The sequence below is a fragment of the Ptychodera flava genome, chromosome 9 (assembly GCF_041260155.1).
Source record: "Ptychodera flava strain L36383 chromosome 9, AS_Pfla_20210202, whole genome shotgun sequence".
NCBI classification, from domain to species: Eukaryota; Metazoa; Hemichordata; class Enteropneusta; family Ptychoderidae; genus Ptychodera; species Ptychodera flava.
In genome coordinates, this window is record NC_091936.1 from 40,016,080 (window position 1) to 40,037,573 (window position 21,494).

General features: G+C 36.5%; 1 protein-coding gene across 3 annotated transcripts; it reads right to left on the minus strand.

Moving 5' to 3' along the window:
• Nucleotides 1-46: 46 nt before the first annotated feature.
• LOC139140967 (uncharacterized protein C10orf67, mitochondrial-like) lies at nucleotides 47-21,125 on the minus strand. Of its 3 annotated transcripts, XM_070710484.1 has the most exons (18): nucleotides 20,967-21,125; nucleotides 19,994-20,114; nucleotides 18,727-18,945; nucleotides 18,028-18,189; nucleotides 15,152-15,290; nucleotides 14,258-14,316; nucleotides 13,356-13,421; nucleotides 12,674-12,739; nucleotides 11,484-11,591; nucleotides 9,968-10,059; nucleotides 9,722-9,787; nucleotides 8,321-8,408; nucleotides 7,091-7,192; nucleotides 6,100-6,199; nucleotides 5,002-5,074; nucleotides 4,650-4,667; nucleotides 2,841-2,858; nucleotides 992-1,289 (listed from the first exon to the last, which is right to left on the minus strand). In XM_070710484.1, the coding sequence occupies exons 1-18, from the start codon at nucleotides 21,065-21,067 to the stop codon at nucleotides 1,223-1,225; spliced, it is 1,665 nt and encodes a 554-aa protein (XP_070566585.1). In that variant the 5' UTR covers nucleotides 21,068-21,125; the 3' UTR covers nucleotides 992-1,222. The 3 variants fall into 3 exon arrangements, with proteins under 3 accessions (XP_070566586.1, XP_070566587.1, XP_070566585.1); XM_070710485.1 differs by lacking the exon at nucleotides 4,650-4,667 and having other exon boundaries at nucleotides 47-1,289; XM_070710486.1 differs by lacking the exons at nucleotides 2,841-2,858; nucleotides 4,650-4,667 and having other exon boundaries at nucleotides 47-1,289.
• Between the last annotated feature and the right edge of the window lie 369 nt (nucleotides 21,126-21,494).

Consider the following 21,494-nt stretch of genomic DNA (forward strand, 5'->3'; position numbering starts at 1 on the left):
AAATGCATCAGTAACCATATTTGACATGAAAAACTCATAATTCAAATTTCATTGGTATAGTAAACAGAAATTTATTATCAAAGAATAAACCCGGACCTCCAAGCTTATAAAAAGGTGTTTTTATATAATATATAATGCACATTGAGAATTCAGTGATGATAGTAATTTCAAAATTGAAATCTTCCATTGGCAATTGATACAAAGATGGAGTCAGAGTTTGGCAGATAGAGTTGAGAATATATCAGTTGTTAGAGGGCGTGCAGTTTGTCTGTTCAGCTGAACACACCACCCTCAACAGGTCAATAACAAAGGCAAAGGTCATGATAAGGGTCGAAGGGGAAGATTAATTTATTCTTTTCTGTTGACCTCGATGAAGCAAGCAGGAGTTGAATACAGGACCACTGGGTCTAATTGCTTAAAGCAGCTCCTGTTTCATTACAGCTTTCACCCCTGTCCCCTTTACAGAAATCCATCTTTCCCATGGGAAAACAATGGGGTTGTACCAATGTTGGTGTTGAAAAGGGGCACATCTGTAACCTGTTGCTAAAGTTATTGGAAAAAATAATTGTTCAGGGGTAAGTAGTAACCATCATAGTCCGTGATTGGCATGTCTCTGTATTTGGCTTGTCAAGGAAAATGAAATAATGAACGTAGTGACAGATGGTCACATGATAGCACACTCAGTGAGTGAAATCTATGAAAACCTCCTGTAGGTGAGTTGGGTTGTAGTGGAATAAAACTCCATGGAATAACAACAGAATCTGACAGAAGAGAAATGACGTATCTCAGGACACAAACCACACTTAATACCAGGTAATCATGTGTCATTGCTGTGCAAACATGGATGACACATTCCTTTCAGACAGCTGTGTGATCACAGTGAGACAAGTCATGAGTCAGTTTGCTACTAAATACTGATGAAAGCTGAGTCAATGCCAGATGAGCATTGGCTCTTGAGAATCTCTGGGACACTCCAAGGGACAAAGCCATATACATCCAAGCAATAGTAGATATTTAATGTCACCTTGCTTTTCTTTGTGTTCTTCTTCCTTATGAAAGACCTCATCAAAGAGGAAGAATTCTGAGTGACCCACTATACAAATGAAAATCTTCTGGAAAAAAACGGGCATGTACATTTCATACATTTGATATTTACAACTATGTACATTTCTCAGGTAATGTTGTTGGCCATGTTGCTGCGGTATCCTGAACCATGTTGATTTCAAGCCGATGGTAGAACGATTATGTGACCACTGTTGGGGCGTTCCTCCAGGAAGTCTCCTCTGATCCTATCAGGAGAAAATACCAAGAGTTCAATTACTATACGTTCTGAAGGATTTCAGAAACCCTGTCACTTGCTTGCTGTGAAACACCCCCTCCCCCACCCCATTGTCTTCAATTGATGTAGTCAGACTAACATGGGGAGAGATGAAAAAGTTGAAACCTACACTGATAACAGTTTCATGACAAACTTTTAAAATTCCCATGGCCTATTTCACAAAGTCTACTGTTTTCATAGCTTACTTCAAATTAAAGGGAAACTGTCGTCGGAACTGCGCCTGTGCGAGTTTCTTGTTCACAAACAATGTATTTTGTGAACGATATCTAGATACACCTCATCATCATAGCTGCAACATTTAAATTATGCGATGTAGATACTTTCATCAATCACCATAGTACCTTGGATACAGTGTTTACATCGAATGTGGGTGCCATATGACCTTTGAGCACAGTTCGGATGACTGTATCCCTTTAACCTTTATAATTAAAAGTTTACTTCTTTTACACTTCTGTGTGACATGTGTGTTCATGTAAATTGGAGATACAAGTAATGAACTACACTGTGAAAAATACATTTTTATGGGGCTAGAAAATTAGTTAAGAGGTACAGTAACCACCTCTGTGTCATTTACAAACATGTGTCATTTGAAACTGTATATTGTACATGTACTCCATACTGTGTAAAATTTCCTCTATATCAGTAATTATGGTTGTTAAAAATTATCACAGAACATTGAAGTTCAATATAGATAGTATAAAAAACTTCAAAAACTCTGAAAATTTCTCTTAATTTCTAAGAAAGCATGCACAGTGTAATTAATAAATAAATTATAATGTAAAATTTCACTTATGGCAGCTGTATACTTCTGTCATATATGACCTACTTAAATCTTATGGTAAAATGCGCCTCGGGGACAGATATTTGGACTCTCAAACTCATACAGTATCGTTTTGGTCTACCACTTGTGGGGACTCATCTTCAAAATTTATACAGTACTTGGACAAATAAAAAAATTAATATTTCCTCATAGAGTTACCCACACAGGTTTGGTAGCCATTTTGAATTCAAGTGTCGGTAAATATCGGTTTATTTGTTTTTGTGGTTTCAAGCAATTTTTTCCATATGCTGTAGCTTCTGTTTCAGAAGAGTGATGAATCATTATGGGACTGACCTGCCGTCTACTGTTAGAAGATTTGCCTTGAATGACAATCTCTCAACAGCACATTACAAAAATGTCAGAGGCCATCAGCAAATAGATTCAAAATTCTACTGCTATTGAAGAACAAACTGAATACATGTAAAAATATTTAAACTAATGACTAATACATGTAAACTTTTTCTCTCTGGAAATTGTATATACATCTGAAATGATATTCTCATCTATTATCACAGTAAGATGATTTTTATTTCCATCCATGCAATGTTTAATTTTAATCCATGTTAATATAAAGAAATCCTTACAGGACCATGCTATAAGGTAATTATTGTTAATTATCTTGATATAACATCATTAGTATGAATTTCAAAGAGTTTCTAAAATGACTCTTCTTGAATTTACCTCACTCGACCTTTGGCACTGTTCCGGGGTAAACAAAAATGGGGAAGCAAAATTAGGAATTTCATAGCAAGGAAAATGAGCCAACACCTGGTAAGCAGGTGACGTCCACACTCACACCAATCAGGCATTGAGCACACTGAAAAATTGGGAATGAAAAGCAAAGACCGAAGAAGGAACAATCAAGTTAAGATGGCGTTGCACTTAACACAGCATATTTTTCTCAGAATTGCTTTTTTTGCAAATATTAATCGAATTTTCATTAATTTTGTTACCCAAGATGAAAATGTAGGTTGGGTTCGCTTTTTTGCACGACAAGCAGTTATAAGTTCGGTCATAGACAGTAGAAGGAAAACCATATTGTAGTACTGCCTATGGTTGGGTGTGAAAGAAGTGTAAATTTATGTAAATCACCTGGTTTAACCATTTCAAATAATTTTAACTCTGCTCTGGCGGGGTCAAATTTATGAAATTTTCACATTATGTTTTTTAAATACTATGTGACAAAATGACAATTTTGTTTGGAAATAAAGTTATTACATGTAGAAGTCATTTCAATTTTGTTAATTATGATTTTTATCCTTTTTTGTGAATGTCAGTCTTTCAACCCCTTCCATTTAAGAATGGAAATAGATAATGCAAAAAAATTGTTATTTTCTTCTAAATATACTCTAGTTTCAATTGAGATCTTAAATTTCATACATTTAAAGTTTTTGACTTAGATTGATTTTTATCGTTAATATCAAGTTGAGGTTTTCTATCACTAATATACACCCCCTTCATCCTTCAAGTAAACTATCACTACCATACTGAACTTTAGAATCTCTGCTTTTTGAAAATAAATAATATGAGGGGTTTTTATGTCATCTTTGATAACTAATATTGCTTTGAAAAAAGTGTATTAATTAAGGTAGAACGTACCTCGGGGACAGACATTCGGGCTCTCAAACTTTTACAATTCTCTTCTGATATACCACATGTGGGGGTTCATTTTAAAGTTCTTAGTGAAAGAAAACTTATCACTGGCTTAGTTTTTCGAAATTCGAAAATTTTTATTTTTCTCCATAGAGTTAACAGGGATGGCGGCCATGTTGAATTTCTAATATCGGTAAATCTTGGGTAATTTGTTTCTCTCATACAAAAATTTGCACGATGACCCCCTATTTTTATTCTTGATTTTGCAAGAGAGTGATTGAAAGATTCCTTCAGGAAAGTTAGAGCAAAAGTTTAAGTCTTTCACTTTCAAGGTGCATACTACCTTAAGTGCAATGCCACCTTAATGTAAACAGATATACAGACATATCACAACAGTGATTGAAAACAGTGCTCTACTATCTAGAGCAGTAATGTCTCTGAAAGAACTAGAGAGCAAACTATAACAACTTTGTAGGGTTGTGTTCCAGAGAGTATTTTTATGATCTGTTCACACTGTATACAAAAGAGTAAATTTAAAATTCAAATGAGGTCAAAGTTCACAGACACAAGAACCATGACTTGATTTGGTATGTTGGTAAGTCATCGGAAAGGTTTATCGATGACATAATTGGTTTGAAAAAAAATCATACAAAATCTGTCACACCAGACAATCAGGGAGCAGTAACATTAAAGTGAATGTGACTTTGATGATTGATGCAGGCATGGCCCAGCAAGATGTGACATTTGACCTCTACATCACTCAGCAACTCACTTCAAAGTTTTTGATCTACAAGTCAAATGTGACTATGTAGAAAGACTTATCTAGAGTAAGATTTCAAGAATACACATCAAACTGAGATAGGAGATATTCAACATCTTGTCTGATTAAGTTATTACCTCAGACGACTGTCCATTCTGACATATTAAAGAAGGCAAATATGTGAAAAAAAGAGCTATTTATATCGTACTGGCAAAATACACAAAGTGTCAACCAAGAGATGTATGATACATCATTGACACTGTCAATGCATGGCTCTGTTAAAACGTCAATATGTCAACAGTAACTGATGATGCATGGGTGATGCAAAACAACCCAGTGCACTGAAAGTATCAAAGTGTGGCCCGACCAGTCAGGAACATAGTTAACGCTATCCACATCAGGTGATGTACCTTGAATATACATTGTTGATAGGTACCAACCAAAAACAAAACAAACATTGGTTCAAGATATTAATCAAGTCATTTTTACCTTGGAGGAGGTGATGGTAAGGGAAGAATACCATCCATATCAATCTCTTCATTGGGATCAACGATTTGTGATTCTGCAAAGAATATAGAAAATTGTTTAAGGTAGGATGTGACTATGGAAAGATATTTGGACTCTCAGACTATTACAATACTTTCTAGTCGACCACTTGTCAGGGATCATTTTGAAGCTCTCGGAGTAAGAAAAATTTTTTACCATCATGGTTTTTCGAAAATCAAAAATGTCATTTTTCCCCACAGAGGTAACACAGGGATGGCCACCATTTTGAATTTAAATATCAGTAAATATTGGGTAATTTACTTCTGTAGTGCCAAATTTTGAATTGTAACCCCTGATTTTCGTTCTTGATTTAGAAAGGGAACAGTTGAAAAGTTTTGTTTCTCAAAGTTGGAACAAATGTTCAAGAATTTCAATTTTGAGGCGCATATTATTTGAAGGGAAACATTCATACCGTACGGTACTTGTTGCAGTGTGTAAACTTTGGATGTTTTTGGATAAATTAACTACAATAATCAGTGAGTTACTTTGAAACATACATTGCTTCATTTGTTGGTACTCCTTATTCTCTGCCTGCTCACATTTTTACATGTTAATGCCACATAATAACACAACCTCCCTGCTGTTGGCTCTAAGAATTTGATGCTGTACACTGCAACTACTGACGATGCAAATCATCCTGTCATATCCTGAAATGAATGCCCTTACAGAACTGGTCTATCAACATTAGACAAACAATAGATCTGTACAAGAGCCTTAGCAGACCTTATGTAGGCATCACTAAGCATTCTTTATACACATCTACTCAAAACTCCAGCCACCAAGCTCACCTCATGCTAGACAAAAGCATGTCCTGGGGTCAACTACATTTAGTCTACGCTTCATAGGTCTTAGAGAACATATTATTAGACGTGGCTGGATATGCATTACTCAACAGACAAAGAAGACAGACTCAATACACAGCTTCCTCTTTGATTTACACTTAGTTTTGACAAACAAGACATCTTTATGATTAAAAGGATTGTGATTAACTGAGACAAAACAATGTCTAACTTTTTTGCCTTTCTCTGATAAATGACTTACCTCCTGCAGAGAAAGTAGCGATAGCCCTTCCTGGCGGTGGTGTCACCGTGTAAGCTGTCAAGATATCTCTAGCTTGTTGCTGAACTTTTCCTATCGCAGGCTGGTCAATGCAATAGAAAAGAAATTGAGAAAATATTATTGGTATATGTCTCTTCCTTAGAGATTATTTTTCTTTTTGAAATATCCAGCTCAAAACAATGCAATTAAACAATCTGTAATGCTGTACAGCCTTGTGTATCATCTGTTATAGAAAATCTGTTGAGTTTGGTTGTTTGTCTGACAACATGACAACACAGTTTATTTTGAAAACTGTGAACGTTTAGGACCAAAACCTGGCTAGTTCACTACCAACAAGAAAAAATTAATAACACAGACAATTTTGGCAACTAGAATGTACTGCCAAGATGGCGGAAGTTGTAATGTCTTCCAACATTTTGCTAAATTGTTCAGAGTTAGGCCAAAAAAAATAAATTGTGCTGTTCCGATAACATGGTTATCAAAAATAGGGTAGGTAGGTCGGCAGGGATTTTTTTCCCAAATATATTTTTATTTCTAAATATGCACTTTTCAGGGTTTCAGTGCGATTGAACACTAGACACATTTCCAGAAAAACGTATCATACATATACCGGGTAAAAGGAATAAAAACAGAAAAGACATCCTCGTTCAAGCAAAAATCAAATGCCAGGTAATGAAAATGTGATTTTATGGTTTCTTTCTTTCTTTTTTTTTTAAATTCTGTATTTACATAGCTCTAAAAAGTTTAGGGTTGGCAGGCAAAAAATAGGGTAGGTCGGGTTATCGACCAAGATGGCAGAAGTTGTAATGTCTTTCAACATGTGATTTTATGGTTTCCATGGTTATCTTTCTTTGGCCTTAAGTACATTCACAACATGTTGATTAATTTTGTATCAGCTGATGGTGGTGGAGCTATCAGCAAGTTGTCTTTTACAAAACATCTAAAGGACATAAATTCCACTAAACTAACTCACCAATGGCTGCTGTGTTTGTTTCCTTGTTGACCGACTGTTGGCTGGTGGTCCTGATGGCATTAATTGGCCATTGGTTGGCATAATTCCCACTGGAGCATCGGCCTGTACAAGTGGTTGAAATGCAGGGATTGGTTATTATAACTTATTTCCTCCCAATTTGCAGGGGAACCTAAATTAGAGGGATTCTAGGGTCTATGAAATGGTTTTGACATGGTCAGTAGGCTGCCACTGAGTTAGTGGGTTTGATTGTATATGATTTCAACAACAACCTACGTGCTACAAAGTTATGTCAGGTATGTTAAGGTAGTATGCACCTCGAAAGTGAAAGACTTAAACTTTTGCTCAAACTTTCCTTAAGGAATCTTTAAACCATTTTCTTTCAATATCAAGAATAAATATCATGTGCCACCTTGCAAATTTTGGTACTAGAGAAACAAAATACCCAAGATTTACTGATATTTGAAATTCAAAATGGCCACCATCCCTGTGTTAACTCTATGGAGAAAAATAAAATTTTCGATTTTCAAAAAACTAAGCCGGTGAAACGTTTTCTTACGCCAAGAGCTTTAAAATGAACCCCCACAAGTGGTAGATCAGAAAAGAATTGTAAAAGTTTGAGAATCAAAATACCTGTCCCCGAGGCCCATTCTATCTCCAAAATGAAATCATGGCTGTTCACTCTGTGACAAAGATCAATTTATATCTTTGCAAGGTTTCTCCTTCCTGCAGAAAACTATTACAGCAACAGTCACACATATACTGGATGACAGATAGGATTATGATGTACAGATCAGGCCAATCAAATGCAAAAAAACACACCACTAGAGTTTGTGTACCACAGAATGTAAACTACAGGACATGTTTGACCACTTCATTTCATATGAACTCCTCAGATGATGATGCACTGTTCAGTTTGAATAGACGATGTTCCGCTGATTGGGAGATCTCGCAAGACTTGAATACATGCCCGTAGAAACAAGTTTCCAGCTTAGTAATACAAGTCAAACTTTGTATGGAACTAGAAAAAGTGCAGAACTGAGCAAAGATTGCAACTTCATATATTTTATGCAGTATTTAACGTAATTAGCGACTTGTCCTGTTTTACGCAGTTTGTCCTGTGTTGCGAGAACACGTCCACTGCGAACCACATATTCTCGCGATATCTCGGAATGTCTCGCATGGTTCGGAACATGGTCTATTGAAACAATGCCTTCACATCCTAATACTTACAGAGTATGTGACTGAAGCATGTGCAAGAGTGGCTGCCTGTTTCTGTAACGTCTGCCTGAGATAGCTTTCATCCTTGATGGCATGTAAGCTGTTGTACAGGGAAAACAGAGAGCAAAAAACCTTCGTTACTCTGGGGGATTCCTTCTGAGATTTTACAAAAGAGAATTCAAGGCTCTTGCTCCATCCCCTCCACCCTCAATTCCCCACTTCAAGGCTTAACCTTGATTTTGTGTCTATCTCGCAGGTCTAACAGCAGGTTTCACTTGAAATTTGAAATGCATATCTGATAACAAGTGACAGTTACAGTAACATTTGGAGAAACAACTGCCAAATTTCTAAACCTATTAGGTTTATATTCAAATATTCAAACAGGGCCCATACAGTCAGAATCACTCATAATTTCAGGACTCTCAAAAAATTATTCAGCAACTGTCAAAGACTTTTTAGGTCCAAAATACTATTTTCCGGATATCATTTGTACTATATTTATGCAATAAAGCACACCAAGCGACGGTATACCATGAGATTTTGACCAGTTCACGACATATATGCATGAGCGATAGCGAGTGCATATATGAAGTGAACTGGTCAAAATCGAGTGGTATACCATCACTGGGTGTGATTTATTGCTATTATATCATAACAGTATATTGAAATCATTGCATGTAACATCAAAAAATGGATTTTTGCTGAAGCCGAGAGCTCAGTCGTATGCCAGCCGTGGTATATCACCAATATAGCACGGGTTCTTTTTGCGTCTCGACCAATCAGATTGCTTTTTTTGCGCCATTAATATACTGGTATGAAATAATTCATTTTAATGCATCATTTTACATATCATTTTCATGATATGATGACTAATGATTTTGTCATTTTTGAAAACTGTGGGTGGATTATCAATTTTCCAGGATTTTCCAGGACTCGATTTCATTTTCCAGGATTTTCCGGGAGGCTTTAAACTTCAGGGACTTTCATAGACCATACAGACCCTGTCAAATGCTGGTATCCTTAATCAATTGTTGTGAACAATTAATTAGACCATTGGTATTTTCTGCTCATTGCAAAATCTGTAGATAAGCTGATTGTAAAATCACTATAGATGATCTCAAGTACTGTTTGTCCCATTTCTTCAAGCTTTCAACACATCAAAGACCACAGCAACACATGATCTCATAGGTCTTGTACAGCATGGGAAGTGGTTGATGGGGTGAAGTGAAATTTGTCATGTGACCACTGGAGATAACATCATATCTGCTCTTGAAAACATCCAGTTTTGTCTGTTACAGAGAGCATAGCACTAACAACTTGACTTTGAAAAACCCATTTTACAACAACGACCTCCACAACAAGAGAAATGACATTGCAGATAAATGATCAGTTTACACTGAGAACTAGACTCACCTCTGCTGTAATATTGCAAATTTCTTTTCCCAAGTCTTGTGTGTTCTGTCAAGTTCTCTCTTCAACCTGAAGTCACAGAAATCAAAAAGTGTTTTACTGATGGCACCTCATTGATGGTGTTCACTGAATAATTCATCATAGCGGGTAAACACAGGGCAATTTCATATTTCTACAATATGCTTCCAACGTAAATGAGCTATGCAAAACAAAACACTGCACTGTATCTAACGAGGAATTTGAACATACTTGACATTTTCTTGCTTTAATAGTTTTTCCAATTTCTTAAGTCTTGCAAGGTCTTCATCACTTTTGTTTTCCTTGAGCGCCTCTTCTCTTTCCTGGAGGAAGAAAAAAGTAACTTTGGATGTCATGTACCAGTATATTGGTAAGATTAAAGAAGACTGCACCTCGGGGAAAGAAATTTGGATCTCAAAAATTTTAGCTCTTTCAGTCTACAACTTCTGGGGGTCAGTTGAAACTCATGAAATAACTTTAGTTTCCACCAGCTTATTTTTGTGAAAATTGAAACTTTCATCTTCCCTGACAGAGTTAACACAGGGATGTCAGTCATTTTGAATTTCAAATATTGGTAAATTTGAGGTAATGTTTTTCCATAGTACCAAAATTTGCATGGTGACCCCTGATTTTTATTCTTGATTTTGTAAGAGAATGGTTTCCCACTTTCACCACCGTAGTTTGGTCTACACGCACCCATTGTTTTCAATTGTGATTGTTGGCCATCTGCAGGGGTGTTAAATTTACATAACAATGCACAATTTGCGTACTCTTTTGTTGTGAAAATAGATTCTTTGTATTGTAACTAACATATAAATAGGTTGCCTGACAAACAAAAAGGTGGCCCAACCCTAAAAAATCCCCTTGTTGAGAACCCTGTGTACTGATTCTAACATTTCTGATACTGATACATGTTTCACGGCAATTCAATTCACTGTTTTTATGGTACTGTTCAACCCATATGGCTCCTAAAAAGATTGCACAGTTGTCTACTGAAAGAGTCATAATGGTATGGAATAAATGAGTTTTACACTGAAAGAATCCACAGAGTTAGATAATGCTCCACAATCATAACTTCAGCACAAGTCATGTGAGATGGCGTTACAAGTCTTTACATAAAGCCAATGTCACATTTATGTTATCCTTTATGTGAGGGAAGGCATTTTCTAACAGCTGTGATTCAGAATATCTTGGCAATTTTTCCAGTGTAAACATGTTCTGTGGTCAGACACACCATGCATGAGCAGTATTTACACCGCAGTAATCTCATTCATCATTGGTCATATGTGACCCGGGATGAGTATACCCATGCAGTATCTAGAAGCCTTTGAACACGTATCAAGGTAAATGATGCATTCCTGCATGTCTTTCCATACAAGCCCATTAGTATTCTCGCTGGTTCATTGTACACCAGTGGAATAGCAAGTTCAATGGCAAGCGTGTAAAACTCAGTGGTCCAGTAAGTAAGATCACCTGACCTGCTCACCCTTGATGACATGCTTTCTATTGGACAAACACTATTGACACTGGCAAAGCAAAAGGCTGTGATTGGCTGACCACTGGATCTTCCTCCCCTGTCTGATTAAATGGTGTACACCAATCACAGCGTCTGACACCTTGACCTGCTGAGGGGATTCATTTACAGGGTGTGTGAATACATCTATCTCACCTTGTACAGATGAAACAGTCAAGAGTGTCTAAAAAAAATCAAGCACATCCACTCTGATGGGTTCTGTAGCATGATTACCTTTGCCAGGAGGGCTTCTGTGGCCTTTTTCTGTTCACTCAATAACTTGTTCTTCTCTTCTTCCTGTTTCTGTAAGTCCTCTGCCTGTCTCTTTGCCATGTTCAGCACCTTGAGGTTAATCAACAAACAAACCACTCATTACAGAGTAGAGCTACGGCAAATGTTAAGTCACAGATAATCTGATCAGTGATGGCCCTCTCATTGTTATACTCCCAATCTGGCCGCGAGAGATGACATGGTTGCTTTAAAAATTTGGCAGTAAATTGGGTCATGCCGCTATGCTTTTATCATTGGTCACAGGAAATGTGACAAATTTAATACAATTCACTTTGCATTTATTTCACTAAAATATAAAATAAAATTCTGAGTTGAAAAAAATACCACAATTATACGGTGTCGCTCAAATTTGATCAGAATTGGTAAATACCAGTATGGCTACCAAAGATCAACAATAAATGTTGTTTATCTGTTCAGTGCAGGAAAATTCTACGTTGATGTTATGACAATGATTTCTGCACAGTACAACCAGAAAAACAACAAGAAATATTTAAACCAGAAAAAAACAAGAATGACAAAAGTAATTAAGGTCTGAAACTTTAGGTACTGAAGGTCAACTTTAGCAACATGCATAGCAGAAAGGCAGCTAGCCCCCCTTAGTTTGACCATAGACGGTCTTCCTCCCCTCTACTGACGGTCTTCCTCCCCTCTACTGTCTATGGTTTGAGCAGGTCTGTTAATATGTAACAGTTCATAAACAATGACAGGAAATGACTCAAGTCAGTGGAGTAAGATTGTTTCAAGCCTGTTTTAGAATTTCGCTTTTTCTTACCTCATTTGCACATTTTTGACACTGATGTGTTCATTTGAACAAATTCACATCTCAACCCCTACATCTACCTGTACACCAAATACTAAGACAGTAGCTTTGGCGGTATGGGAGCCTTTGTGTGTGACGGACATACATCCACACATACCCACAAATATACAGACACTTAGACTCATCATATAAGCTCTTTTTGGTATTTATATATAAAACAAAATATGAGCTAAAAAGACGATTGACTGTAAAATGTCCTGACAATATAAAATAAGACTAAACTTGTGTAAAACTCTTAATGTGGGTTCAGATATATAAACTGCCGTAATGTAGGGTTGTGATATTACAGTGTAGAGCAATAATAATAACTTACCTCATCTCTGGCTTTAGACAACTTGTCTTGCATTTCTCTCTCAGTCTCAAGTTTTTGTTTCTCAAGCTGCGAGAGGAAACACATTATAAATGCTGTTTACTGTATTTAACAGTGTTTGTCAGGAAGGTGTAACAAGTGCAGTTCTCAATTATCATATATTGTTGAAAGCAGTTTAATCAACTTACAGCTACGTTTCTATAACTTGCCTTTTTTCCAGAGCAAATTCACACTCAAAGTGGCAGTTGAGTTTAACATGTCGCAAACACAGAGTGTGTGATGGTTTTGTATCATTCATTTTCATTGCATAGATAAAGTATTTTGCTATAAGTATGTGATGATTGAGAATAACTGGAGCACTCACATCTCCAAAAAGCACATCATGCAGGCCAGGTCTCAAAAAAGAGACATCAACACAAAATAAATGTTTGCAGGTTTAACATGAAGTACTTTGTGCTACAACCACCTGTATAATTATTTCCTCTTCTCTTTTAATTCTTCTCTTCCTTACCTCAGTATTTTTTTTCTCTTTCTTCTTTTCATCCTGCCTTTTTAGTTTCCCTGATTGGGTGCTTTGCTCATCAAAGTGGTGTTTTTGTTATTGATAAAGCACCTCTAAATTTTGCCAAACATGATGTGTTATATTCTTTTATTCTGTGTCATTAAAGAATGTTTTGTTGCTCACCTGTCTCTTGATGGAAGCCTTGTCTTGCTCTGCTCTGGAAACTAACTCATCTTTCTCCACCAACAACTGCAAGACAGAGTTGGAAAAATGGTTGATACTGGTAATAGAAAATGTGTGTGGAAGAATCCATGGCAAGTTTGACATACCTTGGACATTCAAGATTTCAAATTTATGATTTATATATTGAACTTTTTTCCCTGACAGTGATGGTAAAGATAACCATCTATCCTTATGGATCTAACAAAAAATATGTGAGTGGTGAAGGATATATACGAAACTAGAAAACCTTTTGATCACATTGTCTTTAGGAAATGTTGACAAGGTAAATGTAGCTTGTTTTGTCACAGCACCATGATGTTTACATTGTACTGGATGATTTGAACATGGAACAAAAAAAAATTTAAGAAGAAACTGTCAAGAGGGATTTGACATTCAATCACTCCAAGGTAGTACTTGTGTAAAAACATGAATCTTGGTTCTTATTCATTGTTTACTCCCAAAATTAATCGGAATATCTATAACAACAGAAATGTTTTATTGCTTTCTTCCACCATGCTCTGGTAATAGCGTTATCCAGACAAAGCATAACAAAGGTAAATCAGAAAACATGGAGGATAGAATTTGAACGATTATACCTAAGGATTCAATCTGCTGAGTGATGATTATAATACACTATTGAGTTTCTGCAAATGCATTCCTATGCAGGTACATTATTTAAAAATGGACCAGTGGGAAAATTGTATTAAACTTTCGCAATTTTTACATAGTATGGCACATGTTTCAAATTTTGCCAACAACTGTGCATGCATTGAATCTTTCTATGCTGTTGGTGAGTACAATCTGCTTTGTTTCAATACGTAACAAGGAACATGATCGTGGGAAAGTGTAGAATTGTCACCCACCTGTTGTATAGTAACTCTCTCTTTCTCTAGTTCTTTGTTTAGTTGGTCTATTTCTTTATCTACAATGATAAAACAGAATAAAAATGACTAAAATATAAGAGGAAGAATGTGTAACAGCTGATGAGTAGAGCAAAAGAGGAGCTCTACAGTACTCTACACTGATAATTTTTGTGAACGACTTTGATATCAAAAACTGGCATATATAGGCACTGGCAAATAGCATTGAAAGGGGCCAGTGGCTGTGACTTTTGCTTAATTTTTGTCTCTATTTCTGTCTTGTAGGTTGATTGCAAGTTCTTGTCCTACTCCCCAAAGCATGTTGAAACATTAATTAGCAAATTCCAACAGCATATATGTAAGTGTGTATATATATATGTGTATATATATATATATATATATATATATATATATATATATATATATATATATATATATATATATATATATATATATATATATATATATATATATACAACATACATAGAGAGAGAGAGAGTGAGAGAGAGAGAGAGAGAGAGAGAGAGAGAGAGAGAGAGAGAGATATTTTGAATTCTAGTCCAGACCAAAATTCACTTGTCAACAATAACAATGCAGCTTACACATGTACAGGCTGAGTTGACAAGTTGAATACTGTGTATCTCAATATGTTTTGGGGGGTAGAACAACAAACAGCTGCTGCCATTAAAAACAAAAATAATGAAAAAATCCAAAAATACCAATTTGCCCTTAAAGCACTGGTGGTCACTTTTATTCTAACTTCAGTTTCTTTGAAAAATTCAGTTTTACACTGATGTGATGCGAAGCTTCCATGATTACACACTGTTGTTGCCTGTGCAACTTTGTACTAGTGGCCAACAGCTAGGATGTATCTGAGAATGAAATGATGTCACTCACTCAGCTGATCTGTTGTTTCATCCTTGGTATCCAGTGCGTCTTCCAGATTATTGATTTTATTATGTAATTTGTCAATCTCTGTTTTAAGTTCCTGAATTTCAGGGTTGACACTTGGTGACCTTGTCGATGAAGCATCATCCTATGAAGAAAGTCAATGCTTTCAGTCGAGAGACACAGGGTAAAACAAAATGAATTTTCCGATTTTTAACTTTACGGTATTCTCTTTTTTATCTGCGCTTTATTCAATTTCAAACCCCCTGGTGTTGCACAGTCTTGTAAAGTAGCAGATTCTATGTGGTCTTCATCACCCTTTCACTGCCATGGTTTGACCCTAAACCCATTGTAATCAACAGTGATTGTGGACCTGTTCACAGGGAAATGGGGCAGCTAGATTACTGATTGATAGAGATACCAAAAGGAAAAATTCCATCTGTGAACAGGGCTCGAAAATTGTTTTAAAAATTCACTTGCCATAGGGCAAGTGAATTTTCAATTTCACTTGTCCGGAAGAAAAATTCACTTGCCCTGAATTTCATATGATTTAGGGAGTAAATGTGTATGGTTTTATTCATGTCATTGTAAAGAAACCGTAGCTGTAACTTACTGATAAATTTGTGTCCTTATTCTGTGTATCAAAAATAATATCTTATGTAATGTATACATGCACAGTGTTTCAGCCAGCTTTTGCTAGCATGGGGACACAGTGACCCATAGTAGGTCTTAATGGGGACAAATTAAATTTTTGGGGGACATGTAGTGTATTTCAATAAAACAACACCGGTACATTGTCATTGTGTGTCATCATGACCTGGTACCTGTGTTAAATAGGCAAGTCAGGTAGGTGCACTAAGGGTAAGTATATAATAGGCCACCGGTGTTGTGTCAAATTGTGCCCATGTAAAACTTTCAGTATCATTTAGTTTACTGCTACCACGTGGTATGTGCATAAACTGCAGGGTTCCCCTGTTAAAGTCACCAAAATGATTAGCCAACTCATTAGTCAAATCAAAAATCTTGTAGCCACTTTGAGCAACTTTTAAACAGTTTATGATCTCAAGTGTAGCAACAGCTTTCTCGGCATTCAGGAGTTCCTAATTTTACAAATCAAGATGTTTTGTATGTTGTTCATGATAGTTTTAACATTAAAGAAATATTTGTTTAGTTTTTATTACATTAATTATCTGTGTTTTTATGACATTGAAGGATTGAAATACTTTTTCATTTCTAGTGGTAAACTTTTGCCACAAGAAATAATTAGGTGGCAATTCTAAAAATCAGGTAGCAATGTGAAGTGTATATTACCACAGATACAGAATACTCTTCTGCAGCATTGAGTCAGTGTTCACAGTATGACAACTTATCATACATATACACTACAAGCTCCTTATGTGGTTTTGTTAGCCACACAAATACAATTTTCCATGCAGAAGAAAGCATTCGGTAGCATAGTGGCAGTGTAGATACAAGTATTGCGGTGTTGTGTCATACTGTAGTTGTGATCAAGCAGGCTAATAGCATCTTCAGCATAAGTATTTTTCTTGAGACAAAAAGGGTCAGGTCAAAATCCTTTAAAACAAGACACAATGATATTGTTCAATTCATTTCCCAATGTTTTAAAGAGTAATAATAGTTTTAATGATAATGATAACATTGTAGCCCAGGAACATTTTCATTTGATATTTTGATATCATCAAGAAATGTCTGGTGATGTTCACTATTACATCATTAAACTGGAGGAATCTGCAGAAATATTAATGTGATGATTTGAAATGGATATGCTTACTGCAACTACTGTTGACAATTTCCCTTTGCCATAACTGTTAATAAAATTTAATTTAAAACTGACAGTCAAGCTAAATGCCATTAAATTGGAAAGCACCAAGAAATTACTTTTATCATAAGATTGTACCTATTAGACCTCCCTAGGTGGTTTCTTTTGAACCATAATTGTGTACTTAAGGGGTTTCATTCATGACATCACACAAGATGACCCAGATTTGACCTTTCAAAAAACCTCAAGTTTTTCTCCTTTCCCCTTTTATTCTGACTCTGTTTGTGAAAGTTTCCTTTGAAATAATGGTTTTTACTATCAAACTGAGTAATTGCAGGCCAAATTTTGATTTAAGTAAAGTAGGTAAAACTTGGACTAAAAAGGACGACCGGTACGCGGGACTCACAGAGGCAAAGCCAGGCCTCAGTGTATCCATGGTCGTCCATGATGTATTGTAGCACGGTCCGTCCACGAGGGACTGAGCGGGACCGTGATTGCTGTATCGAACAGCAACAATGTTTGCTTCACGTACCAGGGAATTTGTAACTTTGTAGAAAGGAGAGTAAAGTGTTTCAATACATTGTAACTTTGTAGGAAGGAGGGTAAATTGTTTCAACACCGTAAACATTTTATTGTAAAAGCTGTAGTTTTCTGTTGAGAAGGCATCGTGACATGATTTTATGAGAAGAAAAAAACATAAGATCGTGCAAAGACGTCAATATTTTGCCATTTTGTAACCAAGCAGAACAGAGCTATTTTATCGGCCGGCCATATCAAAAGCGGTACATTCAAAGAACTAGAGAGTGCCAGCGCGTACGTACAGTGGCCTCATTGAAATTCACTTGTCCGTCGGGCTGGGAGAATGCTGTTTTCACTTGCCGGGACTCAAAATTCACTTGTCACGGGCGTCGGGCGGCGAGAATTTTCGAGCCCTGGTGAATATTTATCATGCAATCAATGTGTGATTTATACTGACAGTAATGATGGTGAATTGTAAACTAGACTGAAGGATTTAGTAACTGCTGTGAAAGGCTAAATTAATGGTGGCATATAATCAAAATGCAATTAGAATCAATTTATGATCACAGTGACACCATGATCTTACCTGTGCTTGGCCAGTGTATTGCTGTAATTGCATTTTCAGCAAGTGGATGACAGAATCTTGCTGCTGTATCTGAGCCTGTAGTTCTTTTATTTCTTCAGCTATTATGTCTTTCTTGCCAGCATCTTTTTTCTTCTCTTCATTCATTTTCATTCCATAGTGTTTCTGGGATAAAGCATATCCAACATTCAATCAACAACACTGATACTGGTGTCATCCCTTTGGAAAGGGATGGACTGTGATATAGGAAGTGACATGCCTGTACATCTGTCAGTACTGCAGCACAGAAAAAGAAAGTTAATTCTAAAGCTTAAAGGGACATAAGCTGTAACTTGTGGCAAGTTTTTCAGTATTCTGCTTCTGTATATCATCTACTGTGTCTGACCCTAATCTGTTTGTCATGCTGAAATTTCGAGTATTCTTTTTGTCAACACAGCTTGTATGTGTGTGTAGTGATCATTGTTTATTTTTTACAAATGAATTCTAGTCCGGACTTGAATACAATTTTCAACAATAACAATGTAGATTATACTCATATAGGTTGTGTTGATATGCTAAATACTTGGAAATAAATTACAGTTTAGGGATTCAATGCAGAAAGTGTAGGGAAACCGCAAAACAAAAGTTCCGAAAATATAGCCAAAAGATACAGCTTATGGAGCTTTTAGCTTCTATACAGTATCTACTCTACAGCTGCTTTACCTTCCAGTCATTGTTGAGTTTGACAAGTGCATCTGCAAGTTGCTGTTTGAAACTTCTTCTGACGACTCCAACTCTGTCATCATGCATCTTTTCTATTTCATCAATGCGGTCGTTGACACGGCAGTACAAATCTAATGCTTTCTCCTGTAGTCTGTTCTCATAGTCAGCTTGCATGACTTGTTTGGCGAGGGCAAGTTCTCTCTTCAAAGTTTTGGCATCCTGCAAGAGAGAACAATTTGAGCTGAAGGTACTGCAGTATGTGCCTCGGGAACAGACATGAAGACTCTTAAACTTTCACAATGTTCTTTTGACCTACCACTTGCGGGGTCTCATTATGAAGCTAACGCAGTAAATAAACTTATAACTGGCTTAGGTTTGTGAACGTTGCGGAATTTTATCTTCCCCCCCCCCCCCCCCCCCCCCCCCCCCGAAGAGAAATAACAGGGATGGTAGCCATTTTATATTTCAAACATTGGTAAAGTATTTGGTAATTTGTTTTTAAGTACCAAAATTTGCACAGTGACCCCTGATTTTTATTCTTGACTTTGATAAAACATGATACAAAGCATGCTTGAGGAAAATTTCAGCAAAAGTATATGTCTTTCACTTTCAATGTGCAAACTACCTTAACAGATTAGGATAGGTTGATCTCCCATGGCCTATTGTCCCTGCTGTTATACTTTGATTATGTGAAATGTTCAGGAGGGCACAAGTATTGAAGATAAGTAATGATAATACTAATCGTAAGCATGTCATTTCTTAATCACTGTGGGAGTAAGAAACCGTGCTGGTGTATAGTTTAAAATTTTGCAAATGAACTGAACTTGACAGAAGCTTGTAACACAGCACTTTTTACAAATGTAACATCATAATTTACATTTCTTGTGACATAAAGGGAAAAAAAACATATGAATTAGGACTGTTGTTTTACTAGATTACGTTAGATTAACCTAGTCCCAAGATGAAGTATTTTGTCTTTGGAGATTTTTGGCTTTCGACCACACTTGGAAGGCCAAAAATCTCTGAAGGCAAAAACACTTCGTCTATGGACTAGGCTAACGTTAGATACAAAGTTCTGCGATAAAACAAAAAGTAAGCATTTATCCTGCGATGGTCCTTAGCACAGGCATTCACAGACGCACAGGCATTCACTGATGTAACCAGTAAGAACATTCTTACTGGTTGCATCAGTGAGGGTTTGCTTGCACGAGTCAAATGCCTGTGGTCCTTAGCCTCTTGTCACAGATGTACAGATAATAATACTAACGGCTATTAGTGCGTTTAGCACTTCTGTCATTTCCTTCAGCGACACTATTTCTGATACTTCCGTCTGTGACGCTCTGTCTTGGCTGAAAAATCCAACTTTTTGTTGGTCGGCTATGGAGGGCCTGGCAGAAAAATAAAGCAATGACAATCAGTATACAAATACTAGCTAACAAATATCAAGGACATGTTACAGAGATCCATGTTCAAATTCTTCTCATCAGGCACAAGACCACTAATTCACTTCCGGGTTCATAGATAGTTTGGAAGAAAAACAGTGCAGACCTTAAAGTTTTGATACCTGCATGGATGCTTGTTTAGTTTGAACTTTAATGTCAAGTATTTTTGTAAAGATATTTTCTACTTGAATCAAAATGCAGACTGTTGTGAATAATGGCTGAAGCATTCGGTGGTAATATGAGGAGTTCTAGGGCCCATAAAAATCATAACAATATTAAAGCCTGAATTTTGTCAAAAACACCACTGAGGGCGCTATTTTCATCGCTATCTCAAAATTTCCGTGGATTTCCCACACGAAAAATTTATCAGTAGTCAAGCTGATATTGACCTAACACCTGTTAAGAGGATTCGTGCCGCTGAATGTTTTAAAATAGAAAAATTGAGCTCATTGCTACTATGGTGGCCTATGGGAAATTAATTAGTGGTCTTGTGCCATCAAGTAGCGACTGCAAATCATAGACTATGATTTGATAAGATCCTATATGCTGTTTAACATGATAATTATATTTTATTGTTGCCGTTCGTTTAACAAGTTAGTCTCGCTTTTACCTCCACGGTAAGATTAATTTAGCGAGAACCGTTTAATTAAAGTTCAGCAGCGGTGACGTGTGGTGGATGATCAAAATTTGCACTATATCAACATATAAACAACACGCACTTTGGGGTTGTGAAAAATATAGTGGCTTTAGAAACGCCGGCAATACTTGAGAAATGAACGATATGGATTAAAAATTTACCTGAAATCTTCTTCAGATGTACTACTCTCAGCCCCTGCCAACATTGCGTCTTCAAGAGCTAGCGCTGCTAGCTCTTGAGAGGTCATCATGTCCGCCGCCATGTTGGTTGTTGTTGCTAACCGTGGTTTTCCCACAATGCAAAGTTGCAAAGTGATGGTGCAGTCTGATCGATCAACCATATTAGGAGTTGTATATTTGCATAACAAATCCACATAAAGTAGTATTCACTTCTTGGTCTTTTGGCCAGAGGTCCATATCTTTCTTTCATGAATTTGACTTTGTTTGTACCGTCTATTTACTGTCTGTTCTGTGCTGCTTTGTGTCTATGTTTACAACTATTGTCTTACAAATTTTGACCTAGTGTTATTGGATTATGGATTGGTATGATTGCGATTATTCAGAACGTACTCCAGCCAATCATGCCACTGGATTTACCAGTCAATCGACCAATTTCTGGCCTTTGTTATGAAAATTATGACCTTTTCTTTTCAAGTGTAGATTTTGCGGTCAAAATCTCTATTTGGGGAT

Bases quoted from the DNA above. Each gene is read 5' to 3' on its own strand.
- LOC139140967 (XM_070710484.1), bottom strand. From the start codon at position 21,067: ATGGCGGCGGACATGATGACCTCTCAAGAGCTAGCAGCGCTAGCTCTT. The intron at 12,740-13,355 runs GTGAGCAACAAA...TTCCTCTCGCAG, and splicing joins AGGCTTCCATCAAGAGACAG to CTTGAGAAACAAAAACTTGA. The intron at 9,788-9,967 runs GTATGTTCAAAT...CTGTGACTTCAG, and splicing joins TTAAAGCAAGAAAATGTCAA to GTTGAAGAGAGAACTTGACA.